The sequence below is a fragment of the Vicugna pacos genome, chromosome 7 (assembly GCF_048564905.1).
Source record: "Vicugna pacos chromosome 7, VicPac4, whole genome shotgun sequence".
Taxonomy (NCBI): Eukaryota; Metazoa; Chordata; class Mammalia; order Artiodactyla; family Camelidae; genus Vicugna; species Vicugna pacos.
The window spans coordinates 52,274,367-52,298,634 of NC_132993.1; the positions used below are offsets into that span (position 1 = coordinate 52,274,367).

Consider the following 24,268-nt stretch of genomic DNA (forward strand, 5'->3'; position numbering starts at 1 on the left):
TTCTCTACTAAAAACATGCTGTGAGACTAGGGGAAAAAGGTTGCTTATTTGCAAAATTCTATAGTGCCTTTCTAGTCTCAGGGATGTTTAAAAGCATCTGAAGACATTAAAATCCAATAGCAATATTTTTTTTCCAGATTCACTGTAGCCAATAATCACATAGAAAAGTTGTGGCTGACTTGTAATTGGGGACCCTGCTGTGGTCCCACAGCCTTTTCTGTTTATGCATATACCAGAGTAGATAAATACTTACTTGTTTCATGTGTGCAAGTTCTGTTTAAATAACTTCAGGAGTCAAAAATGCAATTTGATGGCCACCAGAATGGTGTACAGGGCATATTCCTTTCGAACTGAAACTTGCAATGCATACATTTAAATACAGAGTGTTTAGCTTAGTGATATGACCCACAGTCTTTTATGTTGATTTTAGTTTATTAATGCTTGGGAAATCAATTCCTCAGCTGCCAGGGTCCACTTCATGGGGCGATATCATGAATATGGGTTTGAAATGGAAATACGGATGTACCAGCATGTTTCCAAAGTAAAACTATAAAGGCAATGCTATCCTTTTAAATAATAGACACACTCAAAACAGTCTGAATATTTAACAGAGTCTTGTAATAGAATGTATAATAAAGTTACTGCAGCGAGGTTTTAACAGATTATTTTGTGATGTATTTCAGGTTAATCAGATGTCTGAGAATATCCAGTATAAACCTGGAAACAGATTTTTATAAATTCCCCTGGATGCTGTACTCTGTAAAACATTATGGGTGCTGCAGTGTTGTAACCAATGTTTTCATATTGACATGTTTTAACAGACCTTTGGAAAAAAATCAATATATTTGGCTGTACTCTCATAACAGAGAGTGTCACTTGCACAAATTAGATCTAGCGTAGGTTCTGTGTGAAACTTCTCAAATCAATATCCAGTGCGTACTGTTTTCTTCCAATGCAGTCCATTGGGACTTAATTTAATTTCCTCAGGTTTTTAGGTGGTAACTGAAGTAATATGAAAAAAAGAAATGTGAGCTAAATTGAGCATCAATTATAGTTTAAAGCCATGAAATGGATGTAATAAATATGTATGTAGTAAAGGAAGGATATTAGCGAAAGCTACCTTTCTAATAAGCATAAACTTCAGGAACTTAGAAAAGTGACCATGGTGAATTCCAATGAAAACTGTATTTTGTCCACTATACGGAAATATAGTAAAGTAGGAAATTGCCCATTTAAAAATGCCTTTTTCATCAAATAATGAAATATTAACTGTGAAATTAAATATAGTTTCATACTATTAATACTGTCTCGAAATTTGGTATCAGGAAGCTTCTTTAAAAACACAACCAATGATAAATGGATTATAATTTGAATTAAGATATTTTGATGTATTAAAAATATATAAAAATTAGACATTTTTATTCAGCTTTGGAAATTCAAAGTCTGCACAGTTTTTGAGGGTCATATTTATTAAAAATTTTCCTCATTTCATGGAAGTTTGTCTCTCTAAAACTGTCTTAAAGTTTCTTTTATCTTTTGTATTTTGGGAAATAACTGAAAGGAGTATAGCTTATATTTCCACTTGTTTCTTTGAAAAAATAAAAGTAGCCTTTCAAGAATATAGAGAAAGTTAGTATATTGATTTCAGTGAGATCTTGAGACAAATACTGGTGATTCAGAGAGGCTCCAGTGACCCCTGGAGTAGTTCTCCCGAACGTCCAAGAACAATAATGTCTCCACATGGGTATCTTCCTAAGCACACGTCATAGGACCTTTCATTACTGAGGCTGCTCAGTCATGGACTAATTACCGCCCGATTCTGAGGTAAGACCCATCCGTGTTCTTTACCCCGTGCGCAGTGAATTATGAGGTTGCCCAGTCTGGCTGGCGAGAACATGTACCATGCCTGGCCCTGTCTGAGCACTGGGCATTGCAAGCTCTAGTCCTTTTCTGGCCTTTGATAGTTTCCTCACTTGCATGAGCTGATACACTAGACTGTCTGCAGATTTCTTAGAGTTCTGTCTATGCAGTTCTCTTTTCTTTGATATTCCATCTGAGTTCCCTCTGTGCTGCAGCATAGAAACTCTCAAAGTAGGAAGCTGTGACAGTAGTTGGGGGTGGGGGGGGTCACATCACTTGTCTCCCATTTCCCTGCGATCGCTCACCTTTGTTGCCTGGTTTCTAGGGTATTGAAAATAATTGTTTCAGATATATTATTTTGCTTTTGTTTTGTTTTGTTTTCAAGTGGGAAGGTCAACCAGCCCTTGTTTCTCTATATTCTGATATTCCGGGTGCACATTCATTTTTTAATGCAGTGGAATCATACTTTAAATATAACTGCCATGTAACTGTTCTTTAAGTTATGTTAGTTAACATTTTTAAAATGAAGTTTTTTGCTTTTATTTCTTACATGTTTTTGTAAAAACTCAATCACCCCATGTCAGTTCGTTTCTGAACTATATATTCATTATACTTTCTAGCTAATATATTTTCACCTTTGACATGTTTATTGTGTTTGATTCTTGTTTGAAATTATAGAAAATGTTCATTCTAATCATATTTCATTGTGTATGCTTCAGTAATACCCAAAAGTGCTGAAAATGTAGGGAAAAACTATTTAGTCAATATTGGTAGTTTTTTTGAAAAGCAGAGTGTTATTTCAAAATCAATTCTTGAAATCTCTATAGAATTACAAATTGCATTATGGTATCACCCTGGCTTCTGTTCTTGTGTCTGTGTTGTAATACTGGGAAGCATCTTCAAGCCTTAGGTTTCAGCATGACAAATCCAGAAGCTAAAGGCATCTGGAAGAAGCCCTTACAGTCCTGAGGATGAAGAGGTAACAGAGCAGGTGTGCCAGCAGGCCTTCTTCTGCCTTCACATCAGAGATTACAGAGGTTTAAGTGTAAGGGAATTTGGACCTCATTTTACAGATGTCTGGGAAGATGAGCATTTTGAATCAATATAACAACTTTAGTAGATCTTTTCAGAAAACTTTTAGAGAAACTCCTAAAATTGCACCACCTTGATATAATAACAAAATCCAGACATTTTCGTTTCTGAATCCTTAGATTTAGATTTTGGCAAATATTATCAAATTAATTTTGACAATAAACGAAGTTCTAAAAAAGGATTTATATAGAAGCGCACTGTTATTTTAGGACATAGTGTACAAGGCTGATATGGTGAGATTTGTCAGGGGGAAAATATAGAAGGTAATTATGTTGACCATTGGAGTTTTTCTATAGAATAGTATGAGGGTGATATCCTATTCAAGAAGAAAAAGGCTTATCATCTCAATAGATGGAGAAAAAAGCACTTGATAAAATTCAACACCCATTTTTATGATAAAAACTCTTACCAAAGTAGGTATAGATGAACATATCTCAATATAATAAAAGCTATTTATTACCCACTGCCAGCATACTACTCAACAGTGAGAAGTTGAAAGCCATCTGACTAAAATCTGGAACAAGACAAGGATGCCCATCTCAGCACTTCTATTCAACATAGTATTGGAAGTCTTAGCTATGGCAGTCAGGCAAGAAAAAGAAATAAAAGTGATCTGAATTGGAAGAGAAGAGGTAAAATTGTCACTATATGTGGATGACATGATACTATATAGGAAAACCCTGAAGGCTCCACGCAAAAACTACTAGAGCTGATAAAAGAATTTGTCAAGGTAGCAGGATACAAAATTAACATACAGAAATCATTTACATTTCCTTTACACTAACAATGAAATAGCAGAAAAAGAAAGTAAAGAAGCAATCCCTTTTAAAATCACATCCAGAACAATAAAATACTTAGGAATAAATCTGACCCAAAGAGGTAAAAGACTTATATGTGAAAAATTACAAAACAGTGATTAAGGAAATTAAAGATGACTTAAAGAAATGGAAAGATAGCCCATGTTCTTGGATTGGAATAATTAATATTGTTAAAATGGACATATTACCCAAAGCAGTCTACAGATTTAATTCTATCCTTATCAAATTACCCATGACATTTTTCACAAAACTAAAACAAATAATCCTGAAACTTATATGGAATCAGAAAAGACCCAGAATTGCCAAAGCAGTACTGAAGAAAAAGAATGAAGTTGGAGGAAAACCCTCCCAGACTTCAGATAATTCTACAGAGCTACAGTGATCAAAACAGCATAATATTGGCACAGAAACAGACATATGGATCATTGGGACAGAATAGAGAGCCCAGAAATAAACCCAGAGACTTACAGTCAATTAATCTTCAGCAAAGAGGCAAGAATATACAATGGAGAAAAGACAGTCTCTTCAGCAAGGGCAAGACAGCTGCACATAAATCAATGAAGTTAGAATACTCCCTTACACTATACATAAAAATATATTCAAAATGGCTTAAAGACTTAAATATAAGACAACACACTATAAGCCTCTTAGAAGAAAACACAGACAAAACATTCTCTGACATAAATCTTAGCAATGTTCCTCTAGGGCAGTCTACCCAGACGATAGAAATAAAAGCAACAATAAACAAATGGGACCTAATTAAACTTAAAAGATTTTGCACAGCAAAGGAAACCATAAGCAAAACAAAAAGACAACCTACGGAATGGGAGAAAATATTTGCAAAAGGTGAGACTGACAAAGGTTTAATTTCCAGAATATTTAAGCTCATACAACTTAATAACAAAAAACCAAACAATCCAATCCAAAAAATGGACAGAAGACCTAAACAAGCAATTCTCCAGTGAAGACATACAAACAGTCAATAGGCACATGAAAAAATGCTCATTATTGCTAATTATCAGAGAAATGCCAATCAAAACTGCAATGAGGTATCACCTCATACCAGTCAGAATGGCCATCATTCAAAAGTCCACAAACGATAAATGCTGGAGAGGATGTGGAGAAAAAGGAACCCTCCTACACTGCTGGTGGGAATGAAGTTTGGTGCACCATTATGGAAAACAATATGGAGATTCCTCAGAAAAACAAAAATAGACTTACCATATTATCCAGCAATTCCACCTCTGGGCTTTTATCTGGAGGGAACTCAGATTCAAAAAGATAGATGCACCCCAATATTCATAGCAGCACTGTATACAATAGCCAAGACATGGAAACAACCTAAATGTCCATTGACAGATGACTATATAAAGAAGCTTTGGTGTATTTATACAATGGAATACTACTCAGCCATAAAAAAGAATAAAATAATGTCATTTGCAGTAACATGGATGGACCTGGAGAGGTCATCATTCTAAGTGAAGTAAGCCAGAAAGAGAAAGAAAAATACTATATGATACCACTCATATGTGGAATCAAAAAAAAAAAAGAAGAAGAAGAAGAAGGAGAAGGGGAAGGGGAAGGAGAAGAAGAAGGAGAAGAAGAAGAAGACACTAATGAACTTATCTACAAAACAGAAACAGACTCACAGACATAGTAAACAAACATGATTATCAGGGAGAAGGGGGGTGGGAAGAGTTAAATTGGGAGTTCGAGATTTGCAAATATTAACTACTATATATAAAATAGATAAACAACATGTTTCTTCTGTATAGTATAGGGAACTATATTCAATATCTTGTAGTAACCTATAATGACAAAGAATATGAAAATGAATATATATATGTATATGTATGACTGAAACATGCTGTACAGGAGAAATTTGACACATTGTAAACTGACTATATATACACACACATATACTATATATATACATACACTGTACTATATATATACTATATACTATATATGTGTGTATGGTGTGTATGTATATATATATGTATGAAGAAAAAATCTTTCTTCTTTATAGATCTGTGGGCAAAGGAAGGACTCCCACACCTTCATTATTTGTTTAAACAACATTGTGTCAAACAAGTAATTCTAGAGTTCCTATGCAGTTAATGTTATCTCATGAGTATTTTTTCTCATCTACTCAAAGTTGCAGGAGGGTACTGCTCTTCAGGCATACAAATCTGGGCACTGATTCCTACACTGGGAAACGTACAGAAATAGGGCTATCAAATTGCTCAGGATTTGAAAAATGATTTTAAATGAGGCAAATTAATTCATTGCTTCATAAGCTTTTTATAGTTATGAACTTTCTCATATTTTTTGTGATAAAGACTTACAGTCAAAGGTCAATTTAGAATAATTCTACTTCAGCACTTTAGGACAGCAGTATTTTACATGAAAGATATGCTAGCTGTGAGCGGCATGAAATGGTAGTAAACCCAATGAAAGATAAAATTACACTGCCATAAAAAGTAACAAGCTTTATGTCATTTCACATCTTGTTTAAAACACAGGAGGCTAAGTATTTATAATGGTCAAAGCCTATCAAGTCTATTCTGTTTTATTTTTTTCATTTTTGCTCCAGTGTTAACTGGTCTGTGGTCCTATCAGTAGGGATTAAAGTCATGTGACTTCTAGAACAGGAATTTTGTCTTTCTTGCTCACAGTCGTAAAGTCCTATTTACCACAATAAATATTCATAGAATACACGTGTAGAAATCAATTAAATTCTACAGATCACTTGATTATTAATTAGCCTATCAAAGGATACTGTATGGAAAAACTTGAGTCCCATAGGAAAATGGACTCTTAATGGATGTGTATGTGTTCTGTATTGAATTCCCTCTTCTAGTATTCTTAGTTTCCTGTAAACTCGGACACTTTAAGGACAATGATGTTTTTAAGAAACTAAATATAGACATATTTTAAATAGTTAACCTTTTGAAGTATTTAATATATTAATATTAAATTATTATTTAATAATAAAAGAATTGAATTTGAAGTTTAAGGAACTAAACTATCAAATGTTGTAATATTAAATTATTCACTAAGCCAATTAAAATTATATGAAAAGTATGAATAAGAAACACAAATGTAAAATATAAATCATTTGGTCAGTCATTCAAAAAACATATATTGGATATGACTGTGTGCCAGGCAGTGTTCTAGGCTCTTGGGATGTAATAGTGAGTAAGAAGAGGAAACATCTCAGGGGAGTGGGAGCAGACAGACAACAAACAGCTGAAGAAGGTACAAACAAACAAACATATGAGTGTTATGGAAATGATACGTTGTTTGGAGAACAATACAACAGAATAATGTTATAAAGATTATGGAGACGTTCTATTTGACGTAGGACAGACAAGGACGTGCGCTTGCATGAATTTCAGTGCTACGAAGGAATGAACCTGGGGACCCCTGGTGGAAGTCATACCTCAGCAGAAGAAGCAGTAGATGAAACCGATATGAGTGAGAAGGATATTTGTCATTTTCAAGGAAGAGCAAAACTTCTGATACGGCTTACGAGTGACAGACAGAGATTACTTAGGAATGAGATGATAATAGGGGATACGTTGTGCAGAGGCCAGAGTAAGGACTTTGGGCTTTATTCTAAGTGCAATGTTGAAGCTTCTGGAGGATTTAGAACATAAGAATGATGTGCTATGACTTCTGTTTTAAAAAGAAAACTCTGGCTACACCCCAGGGGTGGGAGGCCATGACAGGTGGACACACAGTTTAGAAGTGGAGAGGCCAGTTAGAGGGATATTTTAGTTGTGCTAGGGATCATGTTGGGAGTGAAACAGGGTATCTTTTTTGTGTTGTTTGTAACAAGTATCTTTATCTTGGATGTATTTCACAAATAATGCTGACATCTGTTTCTGATGTATTAGAAGTAGACAGTGAGAGAAAGATTCAAGGATGAGTTATGGATTTTTGGCTTGAGCAAATGAAAAACTGGAGGTGTCATTCCTAAAATAAGAAGAACTGGGGAGTGTGTGGTGTGGAGCAGAAAATCGAATGCACAGCATGCTAAGTTTCAGATGTGTATTAGCCAAGTAGAGGCCTGAGTAGACGGCTGGATAGGGTATACTCAGTTGATTTTCACTCTGACACCATTAGCTATGAAGCAGTTTGTGGAAAGAAGCGTTCTTCTTTTTCCCCCAGGGATCATAAATTCTTTAACCAAAACAAAAAAAATCTATTTTTCCTGTCTCTGAATTTCCTATGATATGTGAAACAGCTAATAAATCTTTTATTTGTGCTTCCTTATCTTATTGTAATTAGTTAAGATTAGCCTAAGTCATTTGGAAAGTTAGTTTAGCCTGAACGTAGTAACGGTAATCATCATGACCGTCTATTGACTTCTGTTGCCAAGCACTCTTTTAAATACTTTAGTGTCATCCTTGCCAGACTCGAACTTTGTTTCCAACGTACTAAACACATAACAGAGTTTTAGAAATGCTGAATGATTTGACCATGTTTACATGGCCGATATGTTCAAATAATACCAAACTGTACACTCTTACAGAGCATTTAAAATTGCTATAATTTTGAAGCGCAAATTATTTCTCCCTTCCCTTTGAAATTTTCCCTAAAAAATCAAAAAGAAGCAGTAATGGTGTAAGAGCATTTTTCTTTAAAGACAAAATGTTTCCCTTAAGTGAACATGAATCTATTTAAGTGCACCGGGTTACTCCTACCACCAAGACAATGTTTTTCTGGTGTATTTTTTCTTTACTGTCCCAAAGCAGTCACTGTTGAATTCCCCATCCCCAGATAGCACTCCCTTGCTCTCCACTAAAACATCCTGGAGTCCTCTGAGCTCCCCATCCTATATCTGATTCCTAGTACCGTCCCCATATTCCTAAACATTCCGACACTTTTTATTTAGATTTTTGACTACTCAGCCACACTCTTCTGCTGAACTATGGCTCTGGAGAATTAGAAGCCTTTGGCAATTCCAGGTGCCATTCCAGGCATATGGAAAGCGAATAGGGAGGTGTTAGAAGTTGACTATGAGAGACAGAGCTGATTTAAAAGCTAGTTTAGTGCTGAGGTATTGGATGGGAGAAGCAACTGCCACTGGTGGCTTTTGCTTATTGTCTGTAACTTTGGACAAATGCAGCTTAGTTGTTGATGTGTCTATTAGTTAGTAATGATTTGAGATTACCTCTAGTTACTTCAGCAAAAAGCAAGAGGGTGTTTGTATAATGTTTTGATTACTATTTAGCCAACCTAAAACAACCTTAGCCTTCTTATAAAGGTGAAACATAAACACCATCAATGAGCAGGGAAATCATCCATTGGCTGTGTGTCTAACTCCTTGCTTTACTGATTGATCCACTCCCCATCTGAAGCGGTAATCGTCTGGCCCTAACATGAGCTATGTAACTTCAGTGTAGATCTCTGCCTTTGCCCGTTTTTAAGTCTGTTGCTCGTGTGTCTTCTACCGTTGTCACACTCTGGGGTCAGGTAGGTCTGTTTTGAATTTCAGAGGCATCATTTACTTCTGTGTGATGATGGAAAAGTTACTTAATCTTTAGATTCCCACTTTGTTTTTTCATATATGAAGCATATATAATATCTACTCTACAAGTTTGTTGGGAATATTAAAAGAGTTAACATGTGAAGCATAGAAGCTATAAAATAGTAGATGCTCAAAAAACATAATTATTAAATTTTTACATGTAAACAAAATGCATAGTTAATGTATACTTTTGATGTAAAAATATGGTTTTTTGTCATGGTAATTCAAAAAATGACCTTTGACATGTGTAGGAACATACAGATTTCATCAAATGTGAGTGTGAGTGGGTGTGTGCAGTCTCTTTCATATATGTGTTTGCACTCATAAACACATTCTCCTTTAAATATTTTCTATATTAAAAACAGGTTTGGGTTTAAAACCACAAAGAATCAGTTATATTAAAAATAACTATTGGAATGTGGTATTTAATCATAAAAATGTAAGTGATATCTCCATACATGGAGGCATAGGTGTTTCCAAGAATTATGAAAGTCAACACTTTAAAGGAAGATTTTTAGAAAGAACACTTGGAGCCAAACATCACTGTGGAATTTTCTAATTCATTCCCCAAATGTCTGACAAGATAACTAAATGACATTAGGAAAAGCAAAATGTTCTCTGCATATTCAACCTTTTGAAAAATGTCGGTGACAAATGGTGTACTATAATATAAAATTTGGGGATGATTTCCTTGTCTAATGCTCCTGTCATGACTCACCTAAAGGACCTATTTGTTTGTTTAACAGGTGCTATCACAGGTCACTCTCCTTCTGAGGGTTTGCTTCATTATCCTGACCTTGACCTCCATTGGATTTCTTCTGGATCAAAGGTAAGAAGTGAAATTCTTTCATTTTATGTTACTTTATAATATAATTTTTGAAAATATATGTGAAACTTTGATATTCAGCAAACATTTGTTAATAAAAATTTAAGTTGAAACTGCAATTTCACATCTTCATTGAAAATGAGATACAGTAGTACTTTATCTGATTTTAAATCAAGGATCCATTTTAAATTTAAGCCTTTTAAATGAAATATATATTTTTCAAGTATATTAAGAAATTTCTGTAACATACAATGATTAATTTGGCAAAACATAGACTGTAACCCTGAGTACTTAATAAAATATAAAATATATTTGAGTATTTTATCTTTGCCATTACATAATTCATACATATGCCCAAATGTATTACACTTGTCCCTGGATACCTGCAGAGGGTTGGTTCCAGGACACCCTCCCCCCGCCCCCTCCCCATACCAAAATCTGCAGATGCTCAAGTCCCTTTTATAAAATGGTATACTATTTGTATAAAACCTATGCACATCCTCCCATATATTTTAAATCATCTCTAGATTATTTATAAAGCCTAATACTATATTGATAGTTGTAAATACAATTTACATACTATGTAAATAGTTGCTAGCAATGGCAAATTCAAGTTTTGCTTTTTGGAAATTTCTGGAATTTGGGGAGAATATTTTTCCATCTGAGGTTTTTTGAATCTGAGATGCAAAACCCACGGATATGTAGGGCCAATTTATTTAAAGTTTATGACATTTACTCTCACATACCATATTATTTAATGAATTCTGTTTTAAATAGTACTCTGACCATAAAATACATTCACTTGAACAAATTTAAATTGTTTTTATGGCAGGAGGTATATAGAAAACTCTCTGGTCATTATTGCTTAGTATTTATCAATTATTAATATTAATACTAATACCAATATTTGTGTACTTAATATATATCATTCAGCATGTTATTAATTCTCACCACACTCTAAGATAAGAATTACTAAAAACCCTATTTTACGGATCAAGCCAGACACAAGAACAGTAAGAGAACAGAACACGAACACAAGCAATGTGACTCCAAAATTTATATAATACAGATTTTACATATATTGTAACTTTGAAAAACTGCAAAAAAGCTCCATCATTCTTGAAATCTTATCCTTGTTGTAGTGTAATTGTTTTTCAAGTAGGTAACCAGTAACCAAATTACCTTTAGGAAATTTTAAATATAAAAGTCCAATAAACATACATTTAATTTATATTGAATGTTATGCCACTGTCCTAAGACATGCTTAATAGGTGTTTTGGAATATAAATCAATTCTGGAGTTTCTTTGAGATCCAGGTCCACATGAACTTACTGGTTAATGGTCTGTGTCCAATACACATTCTCATAAACATTTGGTAAAGAAAGATGCAGCTGGCACACTTCACATAAGAATATGTAAACAATGTGTAGGATTTTAAACTAATTTCCTTCAATAGTTAAAAAAATTGAGTTCATTTTCATCATTCATTTTGTTTGGCTCTCCAGCCCTACTTTTCTATGCTAGAAATTAAGTACATACTGAGCCATAAAAAGAGAAAATGAAAAACTGAGTCACAAGACAATCTGAAATAACTACCCAGATCCAAAGAATCAGAATCACATTTTAAAGATCAAAATTCTTTTGGTTGCATATACTTACTAAAATGAGCAATCAGCCAACAAAAATAGTAAAATTTCATTTTTTAATGAAGATTTTATTTATCTCCATGGATGCAGATAAACAGGCCAAGTAAGCAAGCTATCAGTTTTACCACAATATCGCCTCTGATACATTAAGTCATTCTCATTGTATATATTTATATAAAAGTCTCAGCTGCGTCTGGCCTGCCCCAGGAACTTGTACTGAGATGCAGGTATGTCGCTCCAAACTAGTGCAGAGGGAACCAGAGAGGATGGAGTGGTATTTTTAAAGTGCTGAAAGGAAATTACTGCCAACCAACCATTCTATGTCCAGCAAAAATTAGGCGAAGCAAAAACTATTTATATGCCCTTCTATAGCAAGCTTCACCTTTAGTATTGGAATGTTGAAATTTTTCTTTTGAAATTGAGAGCCAGTCATAGATATGCTTGTTATTTAGCCCTGTGCTGGAAACTGTCCGGGAAGGAAGGTAAGAGAAAGAAAGAGAAGGCATTAGGATTTGAAAAGAATTAATAAGTAGAAAATTACTTTATATTAATTAATCTAAACTATAGGAAATGAATTTATTAGAAAAATTAAGGAATCTATAGGGAGAGTATTCAAATTAGTGGATGAATTTAGGAAAAGTTTTAAAGAAATGATCAACTGAATTTTTATATACTAGCAAATATAAAATTATATGCAGTAGCATCAAGTATATCAAATACCAACAAAAATCAATCCTGAAAAAGTGAGTAAAAGCTCTCTAAAACACACTAAAAGCTAGTGAAATATTCTGAAAAAATAAAGAATTAAAATAAATGGAGAGATAACTAAGTTCATAGATTGGAAAGCTCAATATTATAAATATTACACTCACCAGTTGAGTTACATATTCAGTGCAATTTGAATTAAAATTGTAAACTGTTTCTTCTTGGTGGAACTTGACAGGTTCTTTCTATAATACATGTACATGGAAATACAAAGGCCCAATATTAGCCAACAGTCTTGAGATTTCAAAAAAAAAATGACAGGAATTGCACTACTGGCTATCAAGATTTATTAAAAAGCTACAGCAATTAGACATTGTTTTATTGGCACACAGACTAGAGCAGAGAACCTAGAAACAGATCTATGCATATACATAGACTTGATTTGTGACAAAGGTGTCCCTGCAGAGCTATGGGAAAAGCAAAGGTGTCTTTTCAATAAAAAGTCTTAGAAAAATAGAATTTCCACATAGGAATAAGGAAAACAAGCTTGACAGATATTCCACACCATAAAAAATTAATTCTAGGGTCAGAGGATTTTAGATTTAAAAGTGGGAGTGAAACCAATACAGTTCGAGCAAGTAGCACAGTAAAATATCTCTGCAGCCTTGGAGTAGGTAAAAATATTAAATGGGCCACAGAAGTGCCTAATCATACAGATCAAATTGATGAATGAGGTTGTAATAATGTTAAGACAGTCAGTTCTTCAAAAATTAACTGTTATTAAGACAGTAAAAATCTAAAACTTTCAGGTAGCTGATGCTATTTGCAAACTGTATAAAGAGCAAAGACCTTATATCACAAATGGCTAAAATTAAAAGAATTGAAAATACTAGCTGTTGGAATGCTCACACTTTGAAGAAGTTGGTTTATACTGTGACACCTAAATTGAAAAACAGAATTTTACTAAACTTGCATATATATATATATCCTATAACCTGGCAATTCAATCCCAGGTATGTACTAACTGATACACCCAAAGACATGTGAAAGACGGCTGAGAAAGCATTGTTCATAATAAACAAATGCTGCCAGCAAGCCAGATGCCCTTCACCAGGTGAACGGGTGTATGAATATTGGTCTCTTCACACACTGGAATACTGTGCAAGAGTGAAGAATGAACCACTGCTACATGCAGATGTAGTGTAGATGGAGCTCACTAACAGCATTAATTGAAAGATACTGAATACAAAAAAGAATGCAAACTAAATTCCATTTTCTTAAAGTAAAAAAAAGGTAAAACTAAAGAGTACTTTTTAGCAATTCATGCTAGAGCAGTAAAAATGTAACTAAAAAAGAGCAAGAAAGAGTCTGATTATCAAGAATGATAAACTGCCAGGTTGCAGTTCTTTGTGTGATGGAGTCAGGGTGGGAGCGTTGAGGAGGTGAGATGTCTTTGAGGCTGCTGATGTTGAGTGGTGGGGGTCTGGTTGTTTATTTGTTGAGAATTATTGAGCTGTGTGTTCCTGTGTTGTGTACTGCTATGTATGTTTCACTTCACAATATAAAAAGTTAAAAAGTAAACCATAGAACAGAATTAGTAAAAATAAATATGTTTTTAAATAGAAACTTTATTTTCTGTTTTATCACTGAAAATTACCTGATATCAATTTTTTAAGAAAATAGTTTACAGTAATTATATAGCATTATTTTACAAAGGGGAAAAATTCTTATTTTTTTTTCACGTACATAACAATCACATTACTTGGATACAAATGAATCATGAACTGTTACTCTGTTTTAACTGAGTTTAAATTATTTGAAAAAAATGTGTTGTCTTTTTTGTACAAAAAATATTGTTACATTCAGTTTTCTATAAGCATGTCATAATTGATGGCTGAAGTATTTTTTAAGCTTAATAAATACACTGTTTTAGATTTTTCTCACTTTTTTCTTTACGTCTACCTTCTAAATTAACTACATAAAATATAGCTATATCGTAATGACATTAACTCAATAATATTTCATTAGAAAATTCACCTGTCTTTATAAAAATATTTCATTATACAACCAATGTTGGTTGATTATCATATGAAGTTTTTTTTAAGCTGTTAAAGTAGCTGTTCATTACTAATATTATAAGGCACTTGATAAGTGCCTATCTGGATGTGACAGTCAACATACACATATTTCATATATGTTAGAGTTTGAATTTCAAGAATACTATACATATAAAGAAAATATTCATCATAAGATAATTAACAAAGATCTCTGTTTATGCTGCCTATGATACTAGGCTTACCTACACATTCTCGTGTTCCCAATATTTCATAATTCAAGCATTCATTATTTTAGAGTAGGCAACTACCTCAGTCCTCCTGAGAAGTCATTTATTAAATGAATGAAGTATGAAGGTGTTAAGTGAGTGAGGGGAATCTAGTCTTTGAACTCTAGAACTTTAGTTGTTATACTTTATTCGTTGACAATTTGTTTCACCCTACTCCATGAATGCTCAAACCAAGCAATAAATTGATAAAGAATAGATTTTCTTTCAAAAGATGCATTCTGTGTCTTATTCTGTGTGTGTAAATGACATTTTATTTCAGATCTAAGGCAGCTGTTGTGGAAACTTTCCGTTGTTTGGCGTTCCTAACGCTGTGTAGATTTGGTCACCTGAAGCCTTTCATTCCTTCCTTGGCATTTGCTTCTGAGGTAAGACATTTGCTTTAGGGAGCTATAGTGGGTATAAGCGTCTGTTGCATATTTAATTCACTCATTCAACATTGTTTTTGTCTACTTTGTGACTAGTAGTACTCCTCGGAAATGTTTACCCACTCATTACTTACCAATACTTACCCATGTCACCTTGCGCTAGTTAATATTGTAGAGTCTCAGTTTTTTGGATTGATACCATTAGCCTCCATAAACTTGTTGAGCAAATTGCATTGCATAACGTTTATAAAGAAATTAGGCCATATAGTTTTTTCTCAACAAGTGATAGAAGTGATTTTACACAAAAAGTTCTTGTCAGATATTCTGCCATTTGAGACTTTTCTTTTAGGCTGGTAAAGTGAGAATTGTGATTAAGATATTTTGTCAGTTGCCTGCAAAAGTTAGTAATTCTATAGAAATAAAACCATTAATGTCACTGAGATTTTTCTGCAACTGAAAAATATGTTTTATTTTTGATATGATATTTTGTTATGATAAAACTTATCTTCCAAGAACTACATTAAATTTTGGGATGCATGTTTATGACTTCAGATCTTAAACAACTGTTAAAAAAAACTTCATTCTCATTGCTAAGGTTTTAATGGACATGATTTTATTCTTTTAAATTAAAGGTTATGTTGTTTAACTTTGGTGCTGAGCAACCTAATGGCCATTAGTAGGGGACTGCTTAAAAATTATGGTTCACTTATAAAGTTGAAATATGCATTTATAAATAGAAACAGGGAAATCTTTAGTACCAGTACAGAGCATTTACATAAAATGCTATATATTTGAGCTTGCTCCATATATTTATATATATATAATGGAGAGAGAGAGGGAAAAAATAAAACATGATACAGGGGAGCATGTGAAGTATGAGAAGTATTGCTACCATCCAAGGCATAGAGTATAAAATGAGGCAGAGTAGTTATATGCATATAACTGTATAAATCTTTTCATGTGCATGTAAATATATCTGGAAAACTAAACAAGTACCTAACACATTGTTGGGAAAAGTTAATTGTTTGACTAGAAGAAAGGAGTAGAGAGAAGATTCTTCATTAAGGTAATATTTTTTGGTACCTTAAAATTTCTGAACCATGTAAACATATTTCCTATTCTAAAAAATAAATTAAAACATTAAATCATAGTAACAAGACCTTGGATATCATCTAATCTAATACATTCTGCATTTAAATAGGCATTAAATAAGGTTTATATGTGTACATATATTTTGTTTCTTGAGATTACAACCTAAAGTCAAATGGAAGCATAAATTGTACGTATTTAATGAAATTTAGAAATATACATGCCAAAAGAAACTTAAAAAAAATAGCATTTTCATATTCTACCCGAGGAAAGATGTTCTAATTGTAGACATAAAAGAAGAGTAATTTTTGAGTATATTATGGTAGCTTATCTTAAATGTTCTTTAATCCATGCTGTAAACATGTGAAAATGTATGCTTACAAAACCATTGTGTTTGGGGTTTTTCATGATGAGATAGTGAAGGGCAGTGTAGTATGTCCAGCTTTTGAGTATGACTAACTCTGTGGGTGAAATGCTGTCCATCCGTTTACTTACTTAGTCAATAGGTGAAAGACAGTGGTTAAGCCTTGAGCTTTGAAGCTACATTGTCTGAATTTGATTCCTGGCTCAGAACTTACTAGCTTTGTGTTTGGCGTTAAACTCCACACCTGTAAAAGGATAAACTAAAAATGTCTGTCAAATCGGGTTTTGGGGATTAAATGAAATAATCTATGTAAGAGTCTTAGTCTAGTGCTTAACACATAGTACAAGCTTAATAAATATTAGGTGCTATTATAATTATTTTAAATGAACTTAAGAATCCTTCGAAGCGATTCTTCGGCTCACCATGAGATCCAAAAGTCAAGTTTGGGAACAACTGACATAGGGGCTGGAGAGGAGCAATAGTGCTGAACCAGAAATTATGGTCGTGAATTCTTAATCTGACACTCGCTTTATTGGACATTGGACTCTGTGCCTCGGGTCATTCACCTGTAAAATAGGTTTAATGAGAGCTAATATGTGTTGTCGAAAAGACTTACTTGCGTTATTCCATTTAGTCCTCATATCAAACTCATGACGTAGTCACTATTATTATTTTTATAATGGAAAATTGAAAAACAGAGATTAAGTTACTTGTTTGAATTCACACAGTCACACGCAGACAGGCCAGGACACAACTCAGGCAGTCTGACACCAGAGCTCTTGGTTACTTAACAGTGTTTTCTTCCATATATTGATAGCAGTACTCATCCTCTTCAAGGGTTTTAGATGAAAATTCAGATGCAGTGTAGCAAAAGCACCTTGAAAAATGCAAAGAGCAATAATAAAGGGTCTTATCCATTTAACTGCAAAGTATTCTGAAAAGACTAATAGTTTAAATAATTTTTCTCTGAGTTATCTTTGGTTTATGATTCAAGGAAGGCAGGACATGATGGCAAAATCTTTTAAGCTGCTTACCTATTGTTTCCAGAAAAGCACACACAGGGCCAATTCTTCTAGTGCAGATATTGCCTGTAATTTGCCACTAAAACGTTTTCTAACAATAGTGTAATAAGGACATCTACTCCATGAAGCTTGGTGGGAAAATTAAAAGACACAAGGGAGGACCATAGGAAGCACTTGATACATTTTAGTTGCCATTATTCATGTTACTGTTAGTACTGTTATTATTCTTGTTATAAAAACTATTTTTACTACTGTTATCATTATTAAAATACTATTATTATTAACCATTTAATTTCCGAGGTTAAATCTGAACAAGTCTTATCTGACTAGAGGTCAAAAACTATATGGAAAACATTGAGCTAATATTTTACTATCAACATTTTTACCTGTGAAAAGCAGCCTTTTTTTCCACTTCTTCTTTTGTTGTTGTTATTCAGGCTTTTTATTGAATTATAGTTGATTTACAATTTTATTTTCTGGTGTATAGCATAGTGATTCAGTTATACGTATATATATATATTTTTACATTCTTTTTCATTATAGGTTATTATAAGCTATTGAATATATTTCCCTATGCTGTACAGTAGGACCTTGTAGTTTATCTATTTTATATACAGTAGTTAGTATCTGCAAATCTGAAACTCCTAATTTATCCCTCCCCCTCCCTTGGCCCTTTGGCAACAGTAAGTTGTTTTCTGTTTGTGGATCTGTTTCTGTTTTGTAAATAAGTTCATTTGTGTCATTTTTTTCGTTTAGATTCCACATGTAAGTGATATATGATATTTGTCTTTCTCTGACTTACTTCACTTAGTATAATAATCTCTAGGTCCATCTGTGTTGCTGCAAATGGCAATATTTCATTCTTTTTATGGCTAAGTATTCCTCTGTTTGTGTGTGTGTGTGTATCACTAACTTCTGTATCCAGTCATCTGTCAATGGACATTTAGGTCGCTTCTATGTCTTCGCTACTGTAAATAGTGCTGCTATGAATATTGAGTTACATGTATCTTTTCAAATTAGAGTTTCCTCTGGATATATGCCTAGGAGCGGGATCACTGGATCATATAGTAGCTCTGTTTTCACTTTTTTAAGGAACCTCCATACTGTTTTCCGGAGTGACTGCACCAAATTACATTCTCAGCAACAGTGCAGGAGAGTTCCCTTTCCTCCACACCCTCTCCAGCATTTACTGTTTGTAGACTTTTTAATGATGGCTGTTCTGACCAGTGTGGGGTGCTACCTCATTGTAGTTTTGATTTGCATTTTCCACTTCTTTTTAAAGTTCAAAAATTTTAAAATTAAAACGAGTTACCAATTCTTATTTGTTAATTGTGAATTTCAAATTTGTGTTTTCCTTACAGTTTTATTTCTTAGAACTTTATGTAAATGTTTGCTATTTATCATAGTGTTAATAAAACTGTTTTTTTGCATCTCACAAGTTGTCCAGAACTCTAATGTATGGCCTCAGTGACTCCATTCAATATGAATTAAGGCCAACTAAGAGTGATTATCCTACAAGAGTGTTCTCATCATTTTTCTTTGAGGCTATAATTAGAATCAGTGTCATAGAAGCAATTAATTCTCTTTCTTCTATAAATCAGTGTACTATATACTAACTGGCAACATCAGCTTGTAGCCCTGTGACTCTTCTCTATTTATCTAGAAGTCTGGTTGGAGGCTGTCTGTTATGTTGCTTTATTTTGAAAGTCTAATTCCATAGGTGTGTATGACAACAGTCCTACAATGAACAAGCATACAGCTGGCTACACTTTCAACTAAAAACACATACACATGAGCACACACAGACTGGAAAATTGACCTTGAATTATTTTTCACTTAGATTATAAAGCAGCTCTTAGGTAATTACAATCCGAGACAGAAGTACAAAGTATAACTTGAATTTGATCCTGGGATTTCCATGTGGAAATTTTATTCCCTTTAGCTTATATCCAGATAATTATTAAGTAAGAGTGTAGTGCTCTTGCTATTTATGAACAAAATTTACTGCTGTACAACATATGATTATCTATGTAGTGTGAGCAAAGTTTAGTCCATGCCCTTGTACATTTCTCTTTGGATAGTTCCATCAGTATTTTGGCCAACTCACATACCATTTTTAAACTTGCTTTTTTATGCATGAGAAATTCGGCTTAAAAACAATCCATTCATTCTTCCATTCACCCATTTCTTACTCACATAAGCACATACTTTTTTTTTTTCCTGCTGGCTCAGGTATAATTTGTTCTTTCTAAGGTACACCTGTGACTGTGAGCTTGTTTTAATTTCTCTCATCAGTAGCTTTAAAGATGTCTAACCTGATGAACACTTCAGCGAAGATAGCAAGGTGAAACATGAATAGCTATTTTGATAAGTATGTAGGTATATGAGATAATGAGAAATACTTGTTTGCATATATTTTGATACTATGTATATTTTGTTTCACGTAACTGTGTATTTAATTAAGGAGATAGTTTAGGGTAATGAAAGAAGCACTGATTTTGAAGTCACACAAATCCAAGTGCCATCCTCAGCTCTGCCAATTAGTTGTATGGCCTTGAGGAAATATCTAAAATAATCACACCTTAGATCCCTCAGCAAGAAGGAGAATAAAAAACTTATGGGAGCTGTTTTTATATTCAAAGGAGTAAGTAAGACTGTCTGCAGAACCTACCATAAATTCTAGCGTATAAGTAGTAGTATTACTAATAATTATATCCACTTATCTTTACTATATACACACATATGTACACAAATTACACAGACACATTTAAAATAATGTTTTGAGAAAGAGGGTAGTAAAAGCAATGAAAACATAAACCTGAGAATATCTGCTTATTAGCTAATTCCAAAAGAACATGCAATGTTTATAAATTTAGACCTCAAAAAAATTCTAAAATCCCATTTATAGCTTTTGTTTAAAATTAAAATGGAAGCACCTCACCTCTAAACTGCTGAAGATGTGCACAAGAGATGGGTAGGATTTGAACAAGCAGAGCAGAAGGTAGTGAACACTTTACTGAAAGGAGATAACAGTGAAAAGGCTGGAAGCAGAGGTACCATGGGCTGTTCAAGTGGTGAGATGTAGCAACGGCCCAGAGAGTGGGTCTTAATAGGTGATAAATAAATGCTCACAGAAGACAGAACCAGCTGGCCCCATGCTCTAGGTGGCAGGCAGAAATGGTTATTCAACCCTTACTGAATGCCTGCTCCAGCAAAATCACAGCAAAAGCCCTGCCTTTGTGAGGCTCAATGTTAAGTGGTGTATTAATTTTTGATTGCCGTAACAAATAACCACCAACTTAGTGGCTTAAACAACAGACATTTATTATCTAACTGTGTCCATGGGCTAGGAGGTCAGGCGCAATTTCCCTCTATCCTCTGCTCTCTGCTAGGGGTCTCAAAAGGCTGCATTTCTGGTGTCAGCTAGATTGTGTTCTCATATGGAGGCTTAACTATGGAAAAATCCACTTCCAAACTCACTTAGGTCATTGACAGAATTCATTTCCTTGCAGCTGTATGACTTAGGGCCCCACTTTCTGCTGGCTTTGGACTGGGGGCTTCCCCCAGGTCCCACAGGCCGCCTGCAGGTCCCTGCCACTCGGGCTTCCTCCACATGGCCGCCTACTTCACCCAACCGCAAAAACAAGCACTTGTTTCAGGGAGGCTCAGTCCTCTTTTGGGGGCTCTCACCTGATGTAGGCAGGCTCATCCAGGATACTTCGATGGAGTGAAAATCAGCTGACCCTGCCTTAGTGCTCCGACCACGTTTCTACTACTTTCCTTCTTGCTTGCTCAGTTCTGGGCGTGTGCAGTGTTCTAGGAGCATGTTCAGTGTACCGTGCCTTGGGAGCTTTGTTCTTGATTTTTGCCTTTGCCTGTTCTTTCCCACAAATCCACCTGAATTCTGCCCTCACATCAGGTCTTAACTGATATGCTGCCAACCTTCCCTGGGTCCCATTTTTTTTTTAATTGAAATATTCGGTTTACAATTTTGTGTCAATTTCTGATGTACAGCATCCCTGGGTACCATTTTTATTGTTGTTTTCTAATTTTGCCTTCCACCCCTGATGTATTCTTCACCTTAGTACATCCCAGTAGCTAATGAACACATATGAATACAAATATATATGTGTATAAGGATTTGTCTGAGTTATTGTCTGCACCCTCTCCAGCTGTGGCAGATAGAAACCAGAGTGGCCCAGTGAGCGCTTCCCCTGCTGTTTATGACCTGTCAGCCTACAGAATCCCCTTCCCTAGAGTGTGGGTAAGACCTGTGACTTATTTCCAGCCAGTAGAATATGGTAAAGATGCTTCAACATTTATTTTATTTATTCAGTAAATTTTGAGTGAGCACTGGCGTCACCTGCTCTGTAATTGTTTCTCAACAACACGGAGGAGAGCAAGTTGCTGGAATTTAAACTTACATAGACTGCTGAATTAAATATTGACTTCTAATAACCTGCATATTCAGATGTCCTTTGTTATCTAAATAACTGATAAAAGTGCATGTCTTAGAAAGTAAAGTTCTTAGCAGCTTCTTAGCAGCTTCGTGTTTTCATGGATTCTTCCTTTGTTCTTTCTTTTTTTCAAGTAAAACTCAGCTTTTTTTTTTTTTTTTTGGTGTTTAAGTTCTCTATCTCTACACAACAAACCAACCCAGAACTTAATGGCTTAAAACAATGAAATTTTATTATTTCTCACTATTCTGTGTTGCTTCCACTGCTGGTCTCACCTGGCCTCACTCATCAGGCTATTTTCAGCTTGGGGATCAGCTGGGCTTGAAAGTGCACGAGGGTCACATGAGGGCTGTCAGCAGGAATACCCTTATTTTCCCTCCACGTGCCCTATCACGCTCCAGTGGACCAGACTTGGTCTTTATCTGGCAATTTCAGAATCATGACAATTGAATCTGCCACATTTCTTGAAGCGTAGGCTCTGAAACTCAAAAAGCATCATTTTTGTCACATTCCATTGTAATTGATACACATTCCAAGAGCATCACTAGGCCAGCCACTGTTCAGGCAGTAGAAGAATGGACTCCATCTCTTGATTAGAAGAGCAGTCAATTAAAAAAGGATATGCACAAATTTATGGCCATTATCCAAGCCACCGCACTTGGGTTTTATATCACTTAGGTTTATCTCACAGTGATGATTAGTATATCACAAAATGTAGACATAGTTGTCTAAAGCCATCTTAGACGATTCATTTCAGCTGTACACCTGGCCATGTTGTGAATGTGAAGACTAAATTGCACCCGAGTTTTTTTTATGAAATATATGTTAATCTGCCATAAATATAATTATGGATTTAAGGGGAAAAATAGCACACACACACAGACATGCGTGCGCACACACACACACACACTGAGTTGTGAATATTCATAATATCCAGCAGTTTTAACTAACCTATTTCAATATTTTTCAAGTCTCAAATATTTCTATCAACTATACAAAGTTTGCGTTTGTGAGTAGTAGCTTATATGTTTTAAACAATACTTTCTTCATATCAACTTATAATTTTCCATTATATAATATTTATTATGTACTAAATTATATAAAATAGGTTTTAAAAGATACTAAAATGAAGGCCACCCACCTTAAGGCTATTCCTCTACTTCATACTCCCACAGATACTACCATGAAATTGTAATTCGTGTTTATCATAGCCATGCTTTTTCTGAACAAATTCTATTTTTTCATATATTCTTAAGTTTATCATTAAGCAATATTTGATTTATCAAAAAAATCTTGAGTATAATAAAATGGTATCATACTATATATATATAGTTTCCTACAATTTCCTTTAATTTACTGAATATTTTGTTTCTAAAGTGTATCCTTTTTCTTGCATGTAGTTGTTGTGTATGTACCTTGTATGATCATGTCCAAGATCTATTCTCTAGTGTGTGTTTCTAGCTTTGACTTTTACAATGCTGCCGTGAGAATTCATGCACAGATCTTCTAGTGCACATGGCATATATGTAATTTCTGTGGGATCATACAGCTAGATGTGGAATTGCTGGATTGTAGGAAAGGTGGCCTGATTACATTCTTAAGAGAGTGCTAATTTGTTTTCCAAAGTAGTTGTAAAATTTATCACTGTAAGAGGGTAAATTTCCACCCCAAAGTCAGAATTGCCAGATTTCTTCAATTTTGTTCATCTGGGGATTTAAATCATATCTCATTGTATTCCTAATTACCATTTTCTTGTTCACTAGTGAAGAAGATCATTTTTTCATCTTAATTGGCCATTTATGTTTCTTTTCCAGCAATATGCTTTTGCATGTCAGTTACCCATTTTTTTCTATTTGGTTGTTATTTAGTTCTGCTTTTTAGAAATTCTATGTATGATACCAGTCATTTGTCAGTTATATTTGTCAAAAATATCTTTCCTCAATTTGTAGCTTATCTCATTGCCCCTTGATTGAACTCAAATGCATTTTATTTCCATAAAGCGATGCCATATAAATAGTATTATACTTCTATATATGAAGATGGTACTACTAAACCATTCATCATTACTAATTCAGAAAAACATATACTTTTCCTGTATATGTAGTGCTAGATGTGTCCAGCTGTGGTTCTTCCTGTAACCA

General features: G+C 34.2%; 1 protein-coding gene across 3 annotated transcripts in view; it reads left to right on the forward strand.

Moving 5' to 3' along the window:
- The window catches only part of AGMO (alkylglycerol monooxygenase), a 314,274-nt gene that overhangs the window by 178,330 nt on the left and 111,676 nt on the right, over positions 1 to 24,268 (forward strand). For all 3 annotated transcript variants that reach the window (XM_031674224.2, XM_072964907.1, XM_072964908.1), the window contains exons 13-14: positions 10,056 to 10,138; positions 15,090 to 15,195. In XM_031674224.2, the coding sequence (XP_031530084.2) occupies positions 10,056 to 10,138; positions 15,090 to 15,195 (189 nt within the window). The remainder of the gene's footprint in view (positions 1 to 10,055; positions 10,139 to 15,089; positions 15,196 to 24,268) is intronic.